This window comes from Trachypithecus francoisi, unplaced genomic scaffold, assembly GCF_009764315.1.
Source record: "Trachypithecus francoisi isolate TF-2019V2 unplaced genomic scaffold, Tfra_2.0 Lachesis_group17, whole genome shotgun sequence".
Classification (NCBI taxonomy): Eukaryota; Metazoa; Chordata; class Mammalia; order Primates; family Cercopithecidae; genus Trachypithecus; species Trachypithecus francoisi.
This window is the reverse complement of record NW_022681462.1, coordinates 23,297,901-23,319,313: the sequence shown is the minus strand read 5'-3', so window position 1 is coordinate 23,319,313 and position 21,413 is coordinate 23,297,901. Positions and strand designations below refer to the sequence as shown.

The following is a 21,413-nucleotide window of genomic DNA, read 5'->3' as shown; positions in this document are numbered from 1 at the left end:
TATTGTAACCCAGACATTCCTTTCTACTGATAATAACTCTTTCAGCCAGTTGCCAATCAGAAAAATTTTAAATCTACTTATGACCAGGAAGCCCTTCCCTGCTTCAAATTGTCCTGCCCTTCCAGATCATACCAATCTAAATCTTATATGTGTTGATTGATGTATTATGTCTTTCTAAAATGTATAATAGCAAGCTGTACCTCAGCCACCTTGGGCACATGTCATCAGGACCTCCCGAGGCTATGTCACAGGCATGTTCTTAACCTTGGCAAAATAAACTTTGTAAGTTGACTGAGACCTGTCTCAGATATTTTGGGTTCGTATATTCATTTTTGATAGTTTTTTTTTTCTTTTCTTGGTAATTCACTTTTATATTTCTTTAAACATCTTACACATTTATTTTTAATGTATACATATTAATGTTTAAGCCATTGCAAGCCTGATTTTGCTATTTGTGTTTCTTCTGATTCTTGTTTTTATACTTTGTTTCCTTGTATGTTTTATGATTGTTGATACTTAAGTTCCAGTTCTAAGGAGTATTATTTGTGAAAATTCCTAGAAGTATGGGTAAAGGTATATTTCTCTGGAGAAGATTTGCCTTTGCTTCAGTCAGTTATTTGAGGGTATTAACAACCATGCTGGGACTACTTTAAAAATAAGTTGTCAGTTGAGATTTCTCAGACCACAGAGTCTGAGTAGAGGCACTAATACCTCACAGAGTAGAGGCACTAATACTGATAGTATTAGTGTAGACCTCCCTTCTGTGAGAAGGCTGGCATGTGAGTTCAAATTATCATGGGAGTTTTCTCCTTCCCTCACCCAGAGCCAACACCAGATAGGCAAGTTTACTTGTAGTCTCCCTTTATGGGGAAATGTTTTTCTTTTTTTTTTTGAGACGGAGTCTCGCTCTGTCGCCAGGGCTGGAGTGCAGTGGCCGGATCTCAGCTCACTGCAAGCTCCGCCTCCCGGGTTCACGCCATTCTCCTGCCTCAGCCTGCCGAGTAGCTGGGACTACAGGCGCCCGCCACCTCGCCCGGCTAGTTTTTTGTATTTTTTTAGTAGAGACGGGGTTTCACAGTGTTAGCCAGGATGGTCTCGATCTCCTGACCTCGTGATCCGCCCGTCTCGGCCTCACAAAGTGCTGGGATTACAGGCTTGAGCCACCGCGCCCGGCCGGGAAATGTTTTTCTATTTTATCTTTTACTAAGGATGTATCTTGGGGTATCTTGGCTTCATTCATTTGAAGGCCTCTGATTTGACTCCGCACCTTGTGTGGGCAATAGGCCATGTCTCTTTTTCTCTATATGGCTATAAAATAGAAGCATTAGGTCAGAGGTGATTAGAGAGATTAGGTTAGAGGTGGTTAGAGGTGATTAGGAGTTTGATAGTAGAAATGTTTTTCACAGTGTATCCAATCTTCCATACTGGTCATGGAGCTTCATCCTATTTTGCCTGCTTTGTTCTTTATTATGTTTTAGGATGGAAACTATTCTGATGCCTTTTATCCATCCTCTTTCATGTACTTAATTGCTTATAGAGTTAAAGAGTTTTAAATTGTGGTCACTTTTGGCCATGGGTTATCAGCAGACAACCGCTTATGGGTGAAATTGGACCAGGAGTTGAATATGGTATTGTTAGGTCTGGTTCTTTCTCAGAAGAATTAGAAAAAGTGTGTGTGCGTGTGTGTGTATGTATGTATGTCTGTCTGTGTGTGTTTGAGGTATGTATATGTATATATGTGTCACCCACATATATAGCATATATACTATATATAATGCATTTATATACATAATATATACAACATATACATCTACACATGAGGTTACTTACATTTATTAGGGTTTGATTCAGAGATTCTAGGAAACTTGCATGGTCTATTTTGTTAAGTCCACATTAAATCTACATGCGTTAAGTGAATTATGACTATTCACTGCAGTGTTTCTACCATACTAGTGTTAACCATTAGTGGTTTGTCTTTCTTTGTTAATAGCTTAGTGATACCTATCACTGGAACCATAATGATAATTTTAAGTGGGGAGACTGAAGTGTTCCAACAATTATTCATTTTTCTTGTTTCTCTCAGTAGAATCATGTTTCAATAATTAATACACAGTCTCAATATTTACACATCCCTTCAGAGTAATTATTTAATTAAATATGTAGGGTGGTGCAAAAGTAGTTGCAGTTTTGCCATTTTTTTAATGGCAAAAATTAAAAGTAATGGCAAAACCGCAATTACTTTCCCCTTTAATGGCAAAAATTAAAAGTAATGGCAAAACCGCTATTACTTTTGCACCACCCTACTAATTAATATCTTTTGTAAAGAATCTGAAAGCATTTTATCAACATGCCCTAGATTCAGACTAATTATGTTGATGATAGATACTAACATAATTAGTTATAGGTCGTTTCATTTAGCTCCAACATTGCATGTTTAAGTGTTAAACTTAACACACTGAATTAGATGCAGTGAAACCAGAGCTAACCTACCAAGTGTATTATAACTCCTAAACAATTGTATTAGTACTCTGCTTTCAGCAGTTTTCCAGGTTAGATTCATGACTATCACCAGGCTGTAGAGTTACTTTTTTATATTTTATCTTATAATTAGCAGCCACATTCATGATCTAACTTTTATCTGCCAGATTTCATGACCACCACTGAAAGATGCAATGAAATAAAATCTTTTTGCGCTTAACACAAATAGATACAAAGGACAAAGTGAAGCCACTAACAATCCTGTTTTGCCTTTATATCTTCAGTTACTAATGGTGATTACTTGTGCTAATAGTGTGACATTATCATAGTAGCAGTTATGGCAGTCTCTATGTTCTTAATTTGGAGTTTCCTTGTTTTCATTAGTTTATTTCCTAATAGTCTGTTGTTGATTTGACCGATGTTTTGTGACAGTTTCCCCTTCTCTACTTTCCTGCGGTATTTAACCAAAACCAGGTTTTAGTAGGCCCTTTGGCTAGGTGTCAGTTGAAACTGCTCCACCCTGTTTTTATTCCTCTAAAGATAGCTATCATTGGGATTCCCTTCCTGCCTTGAGAGAGATCCGCATCACAGCATTCTTTTGGTTATATGGGCTATCTTCATGTGAAGCCAATTGGATACCTTGGTATCTTTAGAGCTGGAAAAAGGATTTGAATGTATTTGATCTCCTGTGGCAGTACAAAAATATTTGGGTATAGTGTTCAGTTAGAATTCATTAACTAGCATATGCTTCTCCTGCCATTGATGATGATCTGATTGATCTGCTTCATCTTTATGCACTCAGAATATCCAGATTACAATACTAAGGTTGGAATTAAACTGATAGACAAACTGAAGTAAGGAGAAGGGACGTTAAACTCCCTTTGACCTCCTGCAGTTTCTCTTTCAACATCATGCACAAATCTGTTTTTCCACTTTATTTTTAACATTTGGAATAAACAAAAATACTAATGATGCTTTTATGGAACTTAATGAGAAGAAAATGTTTGAGGAATAAAACCATGACAGAAGTTTAAAAACATATATATGAAAAAGAAAAGACCAGAATAAACTCTGGAATTTTTCCTTGAATTAATCAAAAACAAAAACCGAAATGTTCAGTTCATTATGTCTTGAAGTTCTCCGTGGTTCTGAAAACATCTCAACAGCTTTGTATCATGAGATGCGCTTTTGCATCCACCTCTGAAACAACTAGAAATCCTCATCAGTTAGTCTCCTACCTTTCCTTTTCTTTCTCCATCTTCATCATATATGGAGGACCTCCTCTGTGCCAGGCTGTGTGCCAGGAGGTGGAGTTAAAATGGGTAAGACATAATCTCTCCCCACAAGGAGATTAGCATTCTAGTATGGGGAGATTGGCAAGTGAATGGACAATCAGATATAGTTTAATAAATTCTGTAAAGATGATAATCACCGAGGAGGAACACGTAATAAAGTCTATGTGATTAGGGAAGGTTTCCCAGAAAAGGTGCAAGCTGAAAATTGAGGGGCAAATGGGAGTTACTCCTAAGTAAACTAGAAGCAAAAGGAGAAGAATGGCGTAGGTCCAGGGAACAAGATTGCTTTGCAGTGTGTAGACTCTGACTTGCTCTTGGTTGTTTCTTTGATTTGCTTGTTACCTTTGAAGACTGAACAATGTTGCGTCATTTAGGATACTTTCCTTTGCAAGTAGCAGGATATCAAGGGAAAGTGGCTTAAACAATGGGAAATTTATTAAGTCATATAACATGATGTTTGGAGATAGGGCTGTTTCAGGATTGCATCACTATTGAAGAGCCAAGTGCTTTTCCATTTTCCCCTTTGCCATTCTAAGATTTTTTGGGCAATATCTTCTTCCTTTTCAGAGTGGTTACTGCATCCTCAAACATTATGCTTTCACAGGACAATGTCTAAGGCTGGAAAAGCAGTTTCTTTTCCTGAATGCTTCAAGAAAGAAAACCTTTTCTTGGACCCTCACTGACAGATTTTCCTTCTCATTGGTGAGATGAGTTTGTCACACCACCATATATTAACTGGTCACTGACAAAGAGAATGCAATTACCATGATTGGTTTACAGAATAATTAATATTTATCCTTTGTGGTAGGACAGAAATATCAGAATGAATTGGGACTCCTCCAATAGGAGGAAGAAGAGAATAGTTGCATAGGCACAACTAATAGGCAACTTACTCATCCTGAAGTAGAAGTTTGTCTCTCTCTCTCTCTCTTTTTAAACCACTTAGCTTTGTGTTGGGCTTCATATTGCCTTAGCTTTTTCTGTTTTCTTTGGGGGTCAGGCCTAATTGTGTCGTAACAAGCAATGTAATTTTGATTAAGGCATTTAACTTGCCTTGACCTCAGTTTCTTTGAGTGTACAATGAGAGTTTTGTATTCCATCTCTAAGACCTCTTTCAACTAACATTTTGGGGGCCCATGCCACCTGCTTGCTTTCCTTGTTTAAGAGATAGACTAATGCAGTAGAGAGGACACTTTGTAGCTATGTGAAGTTGGCAAGTTGCTTCATCTTCTTGGGTTACAGGTTTCTCATTTACAAAATGGGAATAATGTCCAATTTATAAGATGCATTGGATTTAAATGAAATAATGCTCATAACATTATTTTTCCTCCTTCTTTGACAAGCAAATTTGAGTTAATATAGGCTCTAAGCAAGTGATACAATCCTGCAGTGGTTCAGTACAGGGGAATGGTAAATAATTGTTCAACAGAATTACTCAAGTGCCATTTTATGAATTAAGATCTCTTAATATGCACATGAAATTTAGGTGGGATATGGATATAGTATTATTATCAAATCTAGAACTATGCACCAGATAGTTATAGTAGGATAAATAATTTACTTTTTGCAAAAACCGGTGGTTTATTTGGGGGTTTTTGGAAACCATACTCCATATGGCAGCATTTATTTAGTTGAGTCAAATTTAGGCTATAAAAAGTTTAGTTAATTTCCATGTATTTCTTCTTGTTTGCATTTTACCAAGTACTAGACTAATATTGAGATAATCACAAATAATTAAACTAGTGGTGCAGTTTATTCCATAGATTGTCTTGTTTAACTGTAATATAACCTGGACATGTCAAAAACCTATGCCTTTGTTCTCAAGATCCTGCTTTCTAATAGTAATGGAAATTTAAACATTAGAGGTATGTACCTTACATATCATTTAGTAATCAGCTATAAGTCTCTGACCAATAGGTATTATGGAATACAGTTTTTAGATTTTTAAGCAGTCATGTTTACTTGTAAGGCCACATCATTTCAAGGAATGTTAGAAAAGGGCCATCACTAGATGGCAGTCTTTCTCTACCTTAAGGTATTTGTTAAAAGAGAAAAGCCACATTTTGTTCAACTGCAATGTTGACTACTGATATTAGATTGGCTTCAGTAGTAAATTTCTGACCTTTTCAGTGTTTAAGTCTTGTTTATTTTTGTTTTTAGCCTTTTATATCTGAAGGATATGTTGGTTAGCAAGGTGTTGTAGTTAAATATACTTGAAATGCTGATTCATGGTGAACTGGTAGATAGTGATCAGTTCATAATTGCCTTTTCCTTTGGTAGACAATTTGAAATAAAATCTTTCAATTTGTGGTTTTTAATGTATTTGATAACCAGATGGAAACTATGGGAAACTTTTTTTTTCTTAAAAATGCATATATGTACATCTACCTATATATACAAAATCCACATAGGATCTGGGAATCATGGATTTCCTGAAACATACCTGTGGAACACAAAGTCTCTTAAATATAGTCATTATCCCCTGTTTTAAATATTGGTGTTTTACATTTTATTCTTTCTTTTTTTGAAATTCTCAAAATACTCTGGGGATCCACTGCAAACCTTTCATGTTATTCTGCATAATAATTAAATAGAATATTACAATCATAATGGTCCTAAGATAGGAGTAACAGATGGAGAGTAGTGATAAGCAGGTAGAAACTTTATTAACTTGTGTTTTATTTTGTTTTTTAAAGAAATGGGATATCACTATGTTGACCAGGCTGGTTTCAAGCTCCTGGCCTCAAGCAATCCCTCTATCTTGGCCTCCCAAAGTGCTGGGATTAGAGGCATGGGCCACTACCACCGGTCCATTTACTTGTTTTGAACTACTGCCTATTTAGACTTCTACAAATGTATGATCTTAGCGTTATTGACTAAACTTGAAAATGGAGGTGAATTGTGGATACTTAAAGCTAAGCTACTACTTTTAAGAGAATTGTAATTGATTGCTTCCTATTTTCTAAATAAGAAACTTGAGGGTCACAGGGATTAACTGGATTGGCCAAAGACTTATATAGAGCAAGCTAATTACAGTGCTAAGATGAAGGCCACATAGGCAGCTAAAATCCACTTTCCTTTCTTAGGTTTTTGATTTTTTTTTTTTAATGGGAAGATCAGAGAGCCTAGGGAGGCATTATTAATATAAGTTCTGAATTTCTTAACTTTGGAATTTGCTTTTCTGTGAGGATGTCTTTTATGATGTTAATGTAGATCTCTGGAGGGAAGAAATGAACAGAAGTTTTACCCAGTAGAATGAAGTATACTTGCCATCTAACTTAGAGGTATACTGAATCAAGTCAGGGTGTACTGAATTTGAAACCAAGAGATTGTCTAATATTGAATAATATATCAGCTTATGCAGTTTATATTGAGGAGTTTTTGGTGATTCTTCGTGTTCTCCAAGTGTCAAGGTAAATGGTATCTTTACATGGAAACCTTTCTTTTCCTTTCCTTTCAAAAGGGGAAAAGTTAAGCTTATTTGAGATTACTTGAAATGTCAGTGGTAGATTCTGTTATGTATTCCAAACAGTTTTTTCAGGGAAGTGGTTATTCTACAGTTTTCCTACTTGTCAAAGCAGGGATTGTTTATAATTTATTTGACAATCTCCCAGATTGCTCTGCCTTTTCTGAAGTAAGTGTTCAGACTCTTGACTGGAAGCCAAACATGTACAGTCATATGTTGCTTAGCAGAGAGGATATGTTCCGAAAAATGTATCATTAGGTGATTGTGTTGTGTGAACATCCTAGAGTGTACTTACACAAGCCTAGATGGTATATAGCCTACTACACACCTAGTTTATATGGTATAGCCTATTGCTACTAGGCTGCATACCTGTACAGTACATTGCTGCACTTAATACTGTAGGCAGTTATAACATACTGGTAAGTATTTATATATCTAAATATAGAAAAGGTAATGTGTTGCACTGCAATGTTACAAAGGCTATGACTTCACTAGATAATACAATGGTACCACCATTGTATATGTGGTCCATCATTAACTAAAACATTATTATGCAGTACATGACTATTTGGTTCATCTACGGTTACTGCTGAGTTTTGGATGGTAGAACTGACCTCCTGAGGGGGGTGTGGCTTCTGATCCACCAGATCAGGATAGTGATCCAGTGCTCAGAAAGGATTATAGAACCAGAAAATGTTGGCAATGAGCAAATGAGTATTTCTTGAACAAATGTCAGAAATCAAAGAGTCCTTAGAGATAGTGTTAGTCATTCTTTAGTCAATGAATGTTTACTTATTGTCTACTACCTGTCTGGCACTGTTATAGAGGTACAGTATGACAGACAAAATTCTCGCCCTTGAGCTTATAATCTAGTTGAGGTGGGTTGTGGGGAGGCAGAGATAGACAACATATCATGGACGATGAGGAGGAAGAGATTGTTCAAAGGTATAGGGGATGAGCATTACTAGTATAAGAACTGAAAATTCTTGAGGCAGGAAGAGGCTTTAAAAAAAGCCAGGGTAGCTGGAACATAGAGGATGGAAGGGAATTTGGGTGGGAACTAGAGAGAGGAGAGAAATGAGGTTAGAGTGGTAATGTGAGGTTACATTATGTAGGGCCTTATAGGCAGCAATAAAGATTCAAGATTTTAATTCTTTTATAAAGATAAGCTGTTGGAGAGATTTAAGCAGGGGGATAACATCTAAATTATTGGTTGAAAATGATCATTTTCGTTACTGTGTGGAGTGCCTGTTTTGGGGCAGGGGGTGGAGTACATGCAAAGTGCAAAATGGAGACTGTTAGGAGGCTATTGCATTGGTCCATTGTGGTGGTAATATAGATTTAGATTCTGTTGCAGTGGAAATGGTGGAATATGGTAAATTTTAAGACATGTTTCGGAGGTTGAGTTGTCAGGACTTATTAATGTATTGGATAGAGTATATGATGGAAAGAGATAGATTAGGAGTCATTCCTAGATTTTTGGCTTGGGCAACTGTATAGTGCCTTTAGCTGTGATGGGGTGGGTAGGTTGTTGGGAAATTTGAGGAGGAACTGGTATGAGAGTGGAGATATGTTAGTAATAAAGATTTTTTTTTATATTAAATAATGAGATGGCTTTTAAAAACCCAATCGGAGTTAAATAGTAGCTGGATATTTGAATCTAGTGCTCAGGGAAATGCTCTGAATTATAGGTATAGATTAGGAAATCAGCACTACAGAGATGATATTTTAAAGCCATGGAATTAGATAGCTTCACTTAATGAGAGAGCATAGGTGGAGAAGAGAAGAGGTTTTAGGAATACTTTGGAATGTAATAGAGGAGGAGGAGCTGAGAATGGAGATTGAGAAGGCACATCAGTGAGAGGTTAAGAAACATGTTAGTGTGGTATCATTGAAGTCTACAGGAGAAAGTGTTTAAAGAAGGAGAGAATATAAAACCATATCAAATGCTGCTATTAGGTGGAGTACAATGAATACTTTATTCAGGTAAAGAAGTGAGGAAGTGGAAGGGCGTTTTGCTGGGAAGGGGAGAGGGATGTGTAGTTAAGTGCAGGATTTAAAAAGACATGTATAGGCTGTGCGTGGTGGCTCATGCCTGTAAATTCAGCACTTTGGGAGGCAAAGGTGTGAGGACTGTCCAAGGCCAGGAGTTCAAGATCAACCTGGCCAACATATTGAGACTTCATCTTTTGTTAAAAAAATAAAAACAATTATATTTAAATAAAAGTCATGTTTATATAGCCATGATAATCATCTAGTAAAGAGGGAGAAATATATGTTACCGAGGAGGGATAAAAGGGGAAACTTGCAGGGATAAAATTCTTGAGACAACAGGAGGGACTGAATTGCAGATAAGAGCTTGAAACACTTATTTTATCGTTACTGGAAGGTAGAGAGTAGGAGCTACAGATGTAAAGTAGACTGATTGATTTTAGTGAGGGAAGAGGAGGTAGTTCTTTGTGTCTGTTTTTTTTCTGTAAAGTATATAGTCAGATCAGCAGCTGAGAGTGAAGGTAAGAACATTTGAGGAGAGGACAAGGTAAGGTTCCCACACATAAATACTTTAGAATACAAAGTGATTTTTCTGTGATGTGAGATGGGGGAATAGTTGTAGTAGGATTATCTAGCGATATTGACTGCCTAATTTAGATTTGCAGTTACATGGCTACCCTAAGTCTAGCCAGCACAGCTGCGTGTTTTTTCTCTAGCTGTGTTCAACTTCTTGAATATAGTCATGGAGCAATTGGATAGTTGGATTTAACTAAAATGAGCTTTTCTAGACTACTTAAATTGAGAAAGAAAGGTACAAGGGAGTTGTAATTCAGTCCTTTAATTTTATGATGAGAATTTTGTGATGAATACTGTCAGGCATTCAAATATTCTGGAGTGAATAAGAAAGCAAAAGTTTGTGTTTTCCTTGAAAATACTCATTTAACAGTGAGGCAATGTTAATATACAATTAGATTATTTTGTGGCTTAAGTGCCCTAAATATCTAAAAACCAAATTTGCTTCTGGATTTGTAATTCTGTTTTTCCTTCTTAGAAGTAACCGTGATATAACCTTCGTGCCTTTTTCTTTTAAAGGTCTGTTTATGATGGTGAAGAACATGGACGTTTCATGGAGAAGCTTGAAACTCGTATCCGTAATCACGACCGAGAAATTGAGAAAATGTGCAACTTTCATTACCAGGGCTTTGTGGACTCTATAACTGAACTGCTGAAAGTGAGAGGAGAAGCTCAGAAACTCAAAGTAAGACGGCTCTAAGAGACACTGTTTCTCCGTCCTGTGTTGGGGTTTTCATTAGGATTAAAGGATTAAGGATTATAACACAGAACACACTGAAGATTTTTGTATAATTAGAAAGGAATTTATACTGAAACGTACATTCCTGAGAGTATGGCTTTTTAGCTAAAAATGATACCCCCCCTCTTTTTTTTTTTTTTGAGACGGAGTCTCGCTCTGTCGCCCAGGCTGGAGTGCGGTGGTGCGAACTCGGCTCACTGCAAGCTTCACCTCCCGGGTTCACACCATTCTCCTGCCTCAGCCTCCCGAGTAGCTGGGACTACTGGTGCCTGCCACCACACCCGGCTAATTTTTTTGTATGTTTCGTAGAGATGGGGTTTCACCATGTTAGCCAGGATGGTCTTGATCTCCTGACCTCGTGATCCGCCCGCCTCAGCCTCCCAAGGTGCTGGGATTACAGGCATGAGCCACCACGCCCAGCCAAGAATACCCTTTTAAGGTTATATTTTCATTGGGATAACTACATGTGGACCAGAACCAGTGATCAGTAGCTGGTTCTTTTAAACAGCAACTCAGTTTGACTCTTCATGTTTCTCTATCCTTGTTGGATAAAAGCTATCATTGTAGAATGACAGAATTTCGAGGCATTGCTATAAAATTCTTTGTAGCATGCCACCTAGGCCAAAGAAAAAAACCAGTGGTTGTTATGGAGGGTCTTCTACCAAAGAATGAAGGTTATTTCTTGATGTGACAGTTTAAGGTCCAGGAAGGAGGCTAGGCATATTTGTCTGGTCCCTGGCATAGCAAAGTCACTTATCTTAGATAACTCACTTTGTTTATTGATCTTAAATCTAACTACTTCAGTAAGCTCTTCTGTTATTTCTAATAATTTATATATAGTTTGAGTTTTCTTTGTAAATACTCCTCATATGATCTGTAAGTAATAACAGTTTTATTTTCTTCTTTCAAGTCCTTATGCTTTTAATTATTTTTTTCCTATTGAAATTTGAATTAGAATCCTAAAAAGATTTTCCTGGGCATGGGGTTAACTTGACAGTGAGTATAAAATTCGTTTTAAAAATTATTGGTAAGGAAAGCAAAGACACAGTTTTACTGAGGGGCAAAGTGGGCTGTCAGACATTATATTGTATTCTAAAGCTATAATAATTTTGAAACTCGATTGTAGAACATGACCTAAATCATGTGAAACTATCAAATTTCTTATTTTATTTAGCATGAATTTTTGTGTTTTGCTGCAGAAATATTAGTGTGTTTGATTATGTGGTGCTATCCTAGTCCCCATTGGGTAGGGGTATTATGTAATATCAATATTTACCTTAATATCTTTAAAAAATTTCAAAAATTCTTAAGTTTAAACACATTAGGTCCTAAGGTTTTAAAAAAGAATTTATGTACCTGTACAACAGTATCCAGCCATCTTAAGAAATATTGTATTGCCATCACAATTAAATCTCTCATTAGTACCCCTCTCAGTTGCTTTCTCTACTCGAGAGGTAACAGTCTTTTGATTTATTGTTAATGTTCTTTAATGCTTAACTATTTTCATTTAAAGTAAGTTAGGTCTTTTCCTTATTCAACATACTAAAATTAAAGGACCTAAAGAGTTAAATGTAAAATGTTATTAAAGGAACTAAAGAGTTAAATGTAAAAAATAAAACCATAAAATAACTAGTAGAAAATATAGGTGAATATTTATATTATTTTGAGACATTTGTAAACAAAATTTCTAAACCAGAAAGAAAAAATTGATAGATGTAATAACATTAAAAGGAAAGAACCTATTGTACCTACAAATTAAAACTTAAAAGGCAGATAATAAAAAATACTTACAAACACATTATGGCAAATTGTTGATATCCTTATATATGAAGATTCTTGATAAATTAATAGGAAAAATGTGAACATTCTAATAGAAAACTGAGAAATACACAATAACATACAGTTTACATAAGAAGAAATACAAAGGAGCTCTACAATTTAGAAAAAAATTAAAGGAATGCAGATTTGAACAATAAGGTGCCAATACTTAAAACCCCACATAGTTTTAGGATTTATTATAAGGCTGTAAGTGCATATACAAGGATGTTCATATAATGTTTTCTTTTAATAGGTAAAACTTAAAAGTGTTCCTAACATCATTTAATAGAGGATTACTAAAAGAAATTATGGTACATCTATTTGAAATAATAATAAACTACAGTATAGAGGATATTTCACATTGGAAAGTATTAGAGATGTTTGCTTAATGTATAAAGATGATTAAAATGTATGAACAGTATGACTCTATTTTTATAAGCTAAATACACATACTTTACATGTAAATAAATAAGCATTAAAGAAGATTAGAAGACTATATACCAAAATGTTATCAATAATCCCCTGATAATAAATAATTTTAATGTTTTTATTCTTGTACCTTATGCCTCAGCCTCCCAGGTAGCTAGGAATACAGGTGTGTACCGCCATGCCTGGCCAATTTTTGTATTTTTAGTAGAGATAGGGTTTTGCTATGTTGGCCAGGCTGGTCTCGAACTCCTGTCCTCAAGTGATCTGCCCATCTCAGCCTCCCAAAGTGTTGGTATTACAGGCATGAACCACCATGCCTGAACATATTAAAGAATCTTAATAGTGCGTCTTTCTATTTATCGGTCCATACATTTGTAATACTTAAATTTTGTGGGCTGATTAGCCTCAGCTGGACAAAAGTACCTGAAATGCTTCTCTTTGTATTTTAAGTTTCCTGCAGTTTCAACTGACAGTTTTGAATGTTCATTAGAAAATTCAGTGTTAAAGTGTACACATTAATACAAAAATTTTCATTACATATGGGAAAATGATAAGTTGAAATCCATGTTAAAAAATGAAGAAGACTAAAACTAAGGAGATGATGAAGAAGGGGCAGACTGCGGAGATGCTTATGAGATATAGTATCTCATATATCTGGAATAGAGTCCATGACTCTCAGGTTTCTGGTTTGGCTGACCCATTAGTTGGTGGTTCAAGTCACTCATATGGGGAATAAAATGGGGCCAGAATCTCGTGAATAGTTTGAATCTTGTCTCTAAAAAATGTATACACGCATGAGAGCATAGTGTAAATTGAGAACAATTTCTAATGTTTTAAACATTTCTATATGTTTAGAACTGTTGTAAACATTCTAAAATGTTTTATCATTTTAAAATGAGAAACTTGAACTTGCTACCGTAAAATAACTTTTTTTTGTTGAGGCAGAGTCTTGCTCTGTTGCCTAGGCTAGAGTGCAGTGGCTGATCTTGGTTCACTGCAATCTCTGCCTCCCAGGTTCAAGCAATTATCCTGTCTCAGCCTCCCAAATAGCTGGAATTACAGGCGTACCACCACCGCTGGCTAATTTTTGTATTTTTGGTAGAGACGGGGTTTCACCATGTTGACCAGGTTGGTCTGGAACTCCTCATCCTGGGAGTTCTCCCCACCTCAGCCTTTCAAAGTGCTGGGATTACAGATGTGAGCCACTGTACCCAGCCTGAAATAACTTTTTAAATATTTAGTTTTCTGCTTAAAATGACTATATGCCGTGCAAATGTAATCAAGACTTTAAAAATGATAACCTTCTTGAATTTCTCATAGACACTATTCAAGAGAACCTTTTCTTATAAGTAGGTGATACAAAACATGGAATTATTTCTACATCTGTTAAAAAAGTGAACCATCTGAAATGATATTAAAGAACCTGTTTTAAGAAAAAAATTTGAGACAGAGTCTTACTCTGTCACCTAGGCTAGAGTTCAGTGGCACAATCTTGGCTCACTGCAACGTCTGCCTTCTGGGCTCAAGCAATTCTTGTGCCTCATGCCTCAGCCTCCCAAGTAGCTAGGACTACAGGCATGTACCAGTATGCCTGACCAATTTTTGTATTTTTAGTAGAGATGAGGTTTCACCATGTTGGCCCGGTTGGTCTTGAACTCCTGTCCTCAAGTGATCCGACCGTCTCAGCCTCCCAAAGTGTTGGTATTATAGGCATGAACCACCATGTCTGACCACATTAAAGAATCTTAATAGTGCATCTTTCTATTTATTGGTCCATACATTTGTAATCCTTAAATTTTGTGAGCTTATGAGCCTCAGCTGGACAAAAGTTCTGACATGCATGTAAACAAAGATATGGGGTTTCCTGCCAGGTCCTGTGTATGCTATTTAGCCTCACCCAGCCATTGCATCTTCCTATACTCATCTTGGGCTGTTCTTTTTTATGCTCCTTTGACACCTCTATCCCATACTTCTCCCATAGCTCCTTGGTGCCCTGGTCCATGATAGTCAGCACAATGTTTGGTCTCTGGTTATTAAAGTAGTCATGTGGTGGGATACCTCCTTGGCAGGGTAGTAGTACTGAATATAGCTCATAATGCTCCTGAATTGCTGATATCACTTGCTGGTTGGTACTCATCTTCTTTTCCTCTTGCTTCCCTTGCCTTCCATCAAATTTCTTCAAGTTGCAAATTCCTTCAACTTGCTGAGGATGCCCCAGCGGGAATACCCGAACTGGAGGCTGCTGATTTAGGGTTTTAGTCTGTTTCAGGCTCCACCCAGTTACTTTGAGGGCAGAGGGGATTAATGTCTAGCAGGACTCGTAGGAGACTCTGGTCTAGGGGGATCCATTTGACCTAGGTTTAGAATCTATGAAATAAAAAGTTTCCTGAACTCTAGAAAATAGTTTAGACAATGTAAAAAGTATTAACAACTGTCAATGCTATTTTAACATACCAATGAAAATAAATTGTACTCTAAGATGCCTGCCCATTATTTCTTTTGATTCTCAGTGTATACATATACACACTTATCTTCTTTGAAATAAATGAAGTAGCATCCTAGACAGCTGGTATAGTTTCTTTTTCTTTTTCTTTTTTAAAAATTTTTTGGAGACAGAGTGTTACTCTGTCACCCAGTCTGGAGTGCAGTGGCATGATCTCGGCCCACTGCAACCTTTACCTCCCGAGTTCAAGTGATTCTCCTGCCTCAGCCTCCTAAGAAGCTGGGACTACAGGTGCATGCCACCACGCCCAGCCAATTTTTGTATTTTTGTAGAGATGGGGTTTCACCATGTTGGCCAGGCTGGTCTCGAACTCCTGACCTCAAATGATCTGCTGCCTCAGCCTCCCAGAGTGCTGGGATTACAGGTGTGAGCCACTGAGCCTGGCTTCTTTTTCTTGTTATGCATTGAAATAGTTATTGAGTGGTATTGACACAGTTATTATCTTTATTTATTTTTTTGAGACGGAGTTTCACTCTTTTACCCAGGCTGGAGTGAAGTGGCATGATCTTGGCTCACTACAACCTGTGCCTCCCACCCGGTTCAAGCGATTCTCCCACCTCAGCCTCTCGAGTAGCTGGAACTACAGGCATGCACCACCACGCCCAGCTAATTTTTGTATTTTTAGTAGAGACTGGGTTTCACCATGTTGGCCAGTCTGGTCTCAAACTCCTGAGCTCAGGTTGATCCACCTGACTCGGCCTCCCAAAGTGATAGGATTACAGGTGTGAGCCATCGCACCCTGCCCACAGTTATTATCTTTCTTACTGGAAGCATTTGTTAGGTTCCTAGGAATATGTTTCAGAACCATGGTTTGCATGAAATTAATTTAGTGTTCCTTGATCAGTATTTTTGGCAAAAACTGAAATTAAGTATAATCGAATTGAATAGAAAACAAGAGAGTGTATTACATGTACTAAGGATAAACATTGTTTCTTGAAAATTGTGTGTGTGTTCCCTGTACTTGTGTACTGAGTTGTAAAGAATGTATTTTTTACAGTGAGTTTAAGGTGAAAAAAAGTGAGAAATGGTCCCTTCATAAGGCAAATAAGGCTACTCCAGTAGACAGTGTTGCTGAATTTACGAGTATTATGGAGGGTTGAATTTTGGGAGATCTCCGGTTTAGGATAAAAAATATCTAATTTATTATTGAATAACTACTATAATGGGGATAGCATTATCACCCAAGGAAGCCCTTATGATTTTTATTCACATTGCTTGAATGCTTTTTCTTATATTGAGCTGAATACTGTTTTCTAGTAACAAGCATTGGTTTGCGTAATAAGCTCCATTTTTAGGGAACCGCTTTACTTCTGATAGCTCTTCAGATATTTGAAGGGCAGTCATTGTTTAAATATGGTTTATAGTACGTAGGATCCAGGTACAGTGTATAGTGCCTCCAAGTGAATATTTTTCCCCTCTTTTGGCTAAAAATTGCTTCGTCTGTTTTTCATGTGGTATAGCTTTGACTCCCTCTCCAAATCTGTTCACCTCTAACCATGCTTCAGCTTGTAAAACCCTTCTTAAAATGTGGCATCCAATTGTAAATTTCATAGTGTGGTATTACTACCTTACCATCACGCTTATTCTAGACCAGGGATTAGCAAACTGTCTCTTAGGCCAAATCCAGCTTGCCCTGTTTGTGTAAATAAAATTTTATCGGAACACAGCCATGACCTTTCATTTACATGTATTTTCTTTATGGCTGCATTCCTGCTACAGAGGTAGAGTTGAATAGTTACAACAGAGATTGTATGGCTTGCAAAGCCTAAAATATTTACTATCTAACCCTTTATGGAAACAGATTGCTGACCCCCATTTAGGCAATGCTTCTGTTAACATTGTCTTGGATGTGCATTTTGGATAACTTTATCACTCTTAATTTGTATTGAGCTCAGTGCAATAAAACCACAAAGTGTTTCACATGTGGTGCCATTAAGTAAATAATAAAGAGGGAATTTGCTGGTTTTTTGCCTCCCTTTCTGGTACTTTAAAGAGGCTTCCTGGAGGAGTTCACAGTTCATTTTGTCTTTGGATGGAGGTGCAGATGGTAATCCGCTTTGAATGATAGTCCAGGTATAGTGTGTAGTTCAGAGCAGTGATTTCAAAAGTGTGTTCTTTAAAAAAGCTAGCTCCTTGAGAAGATCTTCAGTTAAAGGGTATTATGTCAGATAAATTTGGAAAACATCCTATACGATGTCCCTTTCTTGGGCATTTACAGTGCATGTCATATTGTGTGTGTTTGTGTGTATGTGTGTGTGTCTGTGTGTCTGTGTTTGTGTGCTCACGTGTGCATGGCTGTGTGTATGTGCAGAGTTCCTGCTAACTAACACTTCTTGATGTCCTAAGGGACATAATAGGAAATGCTAGGTTATGGGATGCATTAAAAGTATAAGGAGTAGCAATTACTGGTGGAAGGCTAGAAAGCCTTTATTAAACAACATTTTAGAAGTTAGTATTGCTTATGTTTTGATATCACAGATGATGAGGAAATTACTATTCTATATAATTAATTTTTTCCGTCACTGAAATGTCAAAAGTGGATATCAAAAAAATTAGATGCCATTTCCTTTAATAATGAACTCTGGATCATTTAAGGGCGTATTCACAAATTTTTGACTATCTGATGGAGAGATTATGTTGGAAAAATGGAAGTATGGAACTGTTAGGAGCTATTAAGAATTAATGACCCAAAAATAATTTAGGTAAAGCATTTTCTAAAAATAAAATAATAAGCAAACAGGGAAACTTTGACTTGAGTTAAAAAGTTCAGTGTATACCCAACTTTTCTAGGAATACATTGGTGAAATGAAGAATATCTATGATAAAATTTGTTCTTTCTATTTTATTTTTCTCTCCCCTTTTTCCTCTTGTCTCCCCAAAGTTAAAGTGTGATCTTCAGTTATTATAGTATCTTAGTTTAGGACTGTTCTAAACTCACCATATTTTTTAGTAAATTTTTCTTTTCAAAAGCTCGTGCAAACATCCAGTAGAAAAGTTGACATAATTTAAACCCAAGAGAATGCCACTGGACCAATATGTAGTGGAATACTGAAAATATCTAACTACCTATTCCCATTCTTTTCATATTAAATTTAGATTTTTTTCAACTATTGTCTAAATGTTTGTTTTTTATGAGTATAAATTGTCTTCTCTCCACAGAATCAAGTGACGGATACTAATAGAAAACTACAACATGAGGGAAAGGAAGTAAGACCAGTTTACCTTTTGAAGAAATCTTTTCTGTTTCATGCCACTCTCTTTTAATGACTATGTTATTCATTTAGTGGTTAAGACTGTAAGTAGTATGTTGGAAGTACGTGGACATTATTGTTGCTTTTCCTAATGTTTTTCTGAATTAAATGAACGTAGTCATTGGGAAGTCTAAGGAGAGAGGATTACAGCCTTCTTAGTTGTGCTTTTAGATCATTGACTTGTCATAATGCAGTAATGCTCTTCCTCTGCCTGGAATGTTATTTCCTCAATATTCACCTTCTTCAAATCTTTGCTCAAATGTTGCCTTCTTAATGAGGCCTTTCCTAACCACCTTATTCGAAATTGTGGTCTCACTCTTACCCATGCATTCTTTTGATCCTTTCCCACTTTTTCTTCATTGTGCCTGTCATGCTCTGAGATTATATTTAATATATTTTTACTTATATATATTTTTTTGCCTGTCAACCTTCATTGGAAATTAAACCCCATGAGATTAGAAATTTTTGTTTGCTTTATTCATTGCTGTCTCCCCTCCATGTACCTAAATAGTGACTGGCACAATGTGGATGCTCAACAAATATTTATTTAATAAATTAATCAACCAGCCACAGAGGCTGAGATTATATGCTGTAATCCCAGTGCTTTGGGAGGCTGAGGTGGGAGGATCACTTGAGGCCAGGAGTTTGAGATCAGCTTGGGCAACATAGTGAGACCCCATCTCTACCCCCACCCCCCCAAAAGAAACCAAAAAAAAAAAAAAAGAAAAAGAAAAAGAAAAACAACCATAATCAGGCATGGTGGTGCATGCCTGTAGTCCCAGCTATTTGGGAGACTGAGGTGGGAGGATCTCTTAAGCCCAGGAGTTTAAGGTTGCATTGAGCCATGATTGCGCCACTGCACTCTCAGCCTGGGTGATGGAGGGAGACCCCATCTCTATCCCCCCACCATTAAAAAAAAATCGTTGAGTCTATTAATTGACATATTTACCATTTGAACCATCACAGTTTGCAGTATTATTTTATATCTATTTGCTCATTTGATTCTCATGGCCGACAAAATCAGGACAGGTATTATCACTGTTTGATTGATGAGGAAACTAAAACAAATGATTTGCTGTATTTTACGTAGTTATTGGCAAGGCTGGGACTAAAACCCAGGTTTTCTGACTTGTAGTACATGACTGTTCTCTGTTATCTTTCTTATCACCTAATACTTTTTAAATGTTTAATTTTAATAACCTTTAAGATTAGCTTTTGATTGTTTTATCAGTGACTTAGGACCATTCTCTGGTTCTTTTCTGCATGGTATCTAAGCAGATAACATTTTTAGGTATGGGTATAGGATGAATGCTGCAAGTAGATGTGTAGATTATCACTTTTTAAAGAAGTTTGTCTCACATTCTAAAATCTGTGGAGTAAAATTTCTTCTAGTTATATTATGGTATGACTTCTGATAGAAGCCTTTAAAACTGGAGCTAGGGGAATAAAAGTGAGTTACTTTTCACCAAACTGTAACTTTTAGAAAAGCCACATCTTTTAAGTGTGTGGTTTATTTGTTGAAATAGAGATTTAGTTGAAGATAGTTTTTTTTTTTTTCTCCTGGATAACCCTTGTATTTTAGGACTTCGTTTTACCTAGCCCTTCCTAGTATTGTATGTATCTTGGGGAGAAAGCGGGAAACTGTGCAGGAATGTTTTACTGGTTAAGAGAGGCAGTTCTTTAGTTCACTTGGCAGGTCTTACTAGGAAACTGTCTGGGATTTTCTGATGAATTGAACACAGTGTGGAAAAATGTGACTGAAAGCTTTTTATTTACAGCCATTGGCATAATAATTCAGTCTTTTTCCCTCTTGCCAAGCTGGTAATAGCAATGGAAGAGCTGAAGCAGTGTCGACTACAACAGAGAAATATTTCTGCCACTGTTGATAAATTAATGCTGTGTCTTCCAGGTGAGGAACTGGAAATGGAGAAGGATTCTTGGTGTAATTTTTTTTGCTTTAATTAGGCTTTCTCTAAATCATGTTTGTGTTTTCTTTTCTTTCTTTTAAGTCCTAGAGATGTACAGCAAACTGAGGGACCAGATGAAAACTAAGAGGTAAGATTTTTTTTTAATTGAACAGTTTTTACTACCTAAAATATCTGTTATTTAGAATACTTTTAGGTCCATATTTAGCATAACTTTTCAAAAAATAATTAAGTTTCTAACATCTTCTTAACCTTTTGTATATTTATTGATTCATTCTAGATTTATTTATATATATGTGGTATGCTAATGTGTTCTGTCATGTATTAGGTTTAACAAATAATACTTACAGTTAGATTTTTAAAAGACCCAGTCTTTTTTTTTTTTTTTTTTTTTGAGACAGAGTCTCGCTCTGTCGCCCAGGCTGGAGTGCAGTGGCGCGATCTCCACTAACAGCAAGCTCCATCCCCCGGGTTCACGCCATTCTCCTGCCTCAACCTCCCGTGTAGCTGGGACTACAGGCGCCCGCCACCGCGCCTGGCTAATTTTTTGTGTTTTTAGTAGAGACAGGGTTTCACGGTGTTAGCCAGGATGGTCTCGATCTCCTGACCTTGTGATCCGCCCGTCTTGGGCTCTCAAAGTGCTGGGATTACAGGCGTGAGCCACTGCGCCAGGCCAAGACCCAGTCTTCTAAGGAAAAGCATATACCTATTTTAGTGATAGTTGGTTTGAGATATGTTTTGATTTATTTAATAGTGTCGTAGAAAAAAATAGTACTGGTTTTGGTGCAAGAGTACATTAGCTGGGGTTCTTCAGAAAAACAGAACCAATAGCGTGTGTGTGTGTGTGTGTGTGTGTGTGTGCGCGCGCGCGTGCCTGTGTATCTCTACCTACTGGAGAGGGAAGTATTTATTTTAAGGAATTGGCTCACATGATTGTGGAGTAT

The 21,413-nt window shown here is 36.8% G+C and overlaps 1 protein-coding gene across 2 annotated transcripts in view; it reads left to right on the top strand.

Annotated features, from left to right (window-relative positions):
• Positions 1-21,413, top strand: part of EXOC6B (exocyst complex component 6B) — a 739,232-nt gene that overhangs the window by 85,799 nt on the left and 632,020 nt on the right. For both annotated transcript variants that reach the window (XM_033175069.1, XM_033175068.1), the window contains exons 2-5: positions 10,324-10,489; positions 18,453-18,500; positions 20,363-20,453; positions 20,554-20,599. In XM_033175069.1, the coding sequence (XP_033030960.1) occupies positions 10,324-10,489; positions 18,453-18,500; positions 20,363-20,453; positions 20,554-20,599 (351 nt within the window). The remainder of the gene's footprint in view (positions 1-10,323; positions 10,490-18,452; positions 18,501-20,362; positions 20,454-20,553; positions 20,600-21,413) is intronic.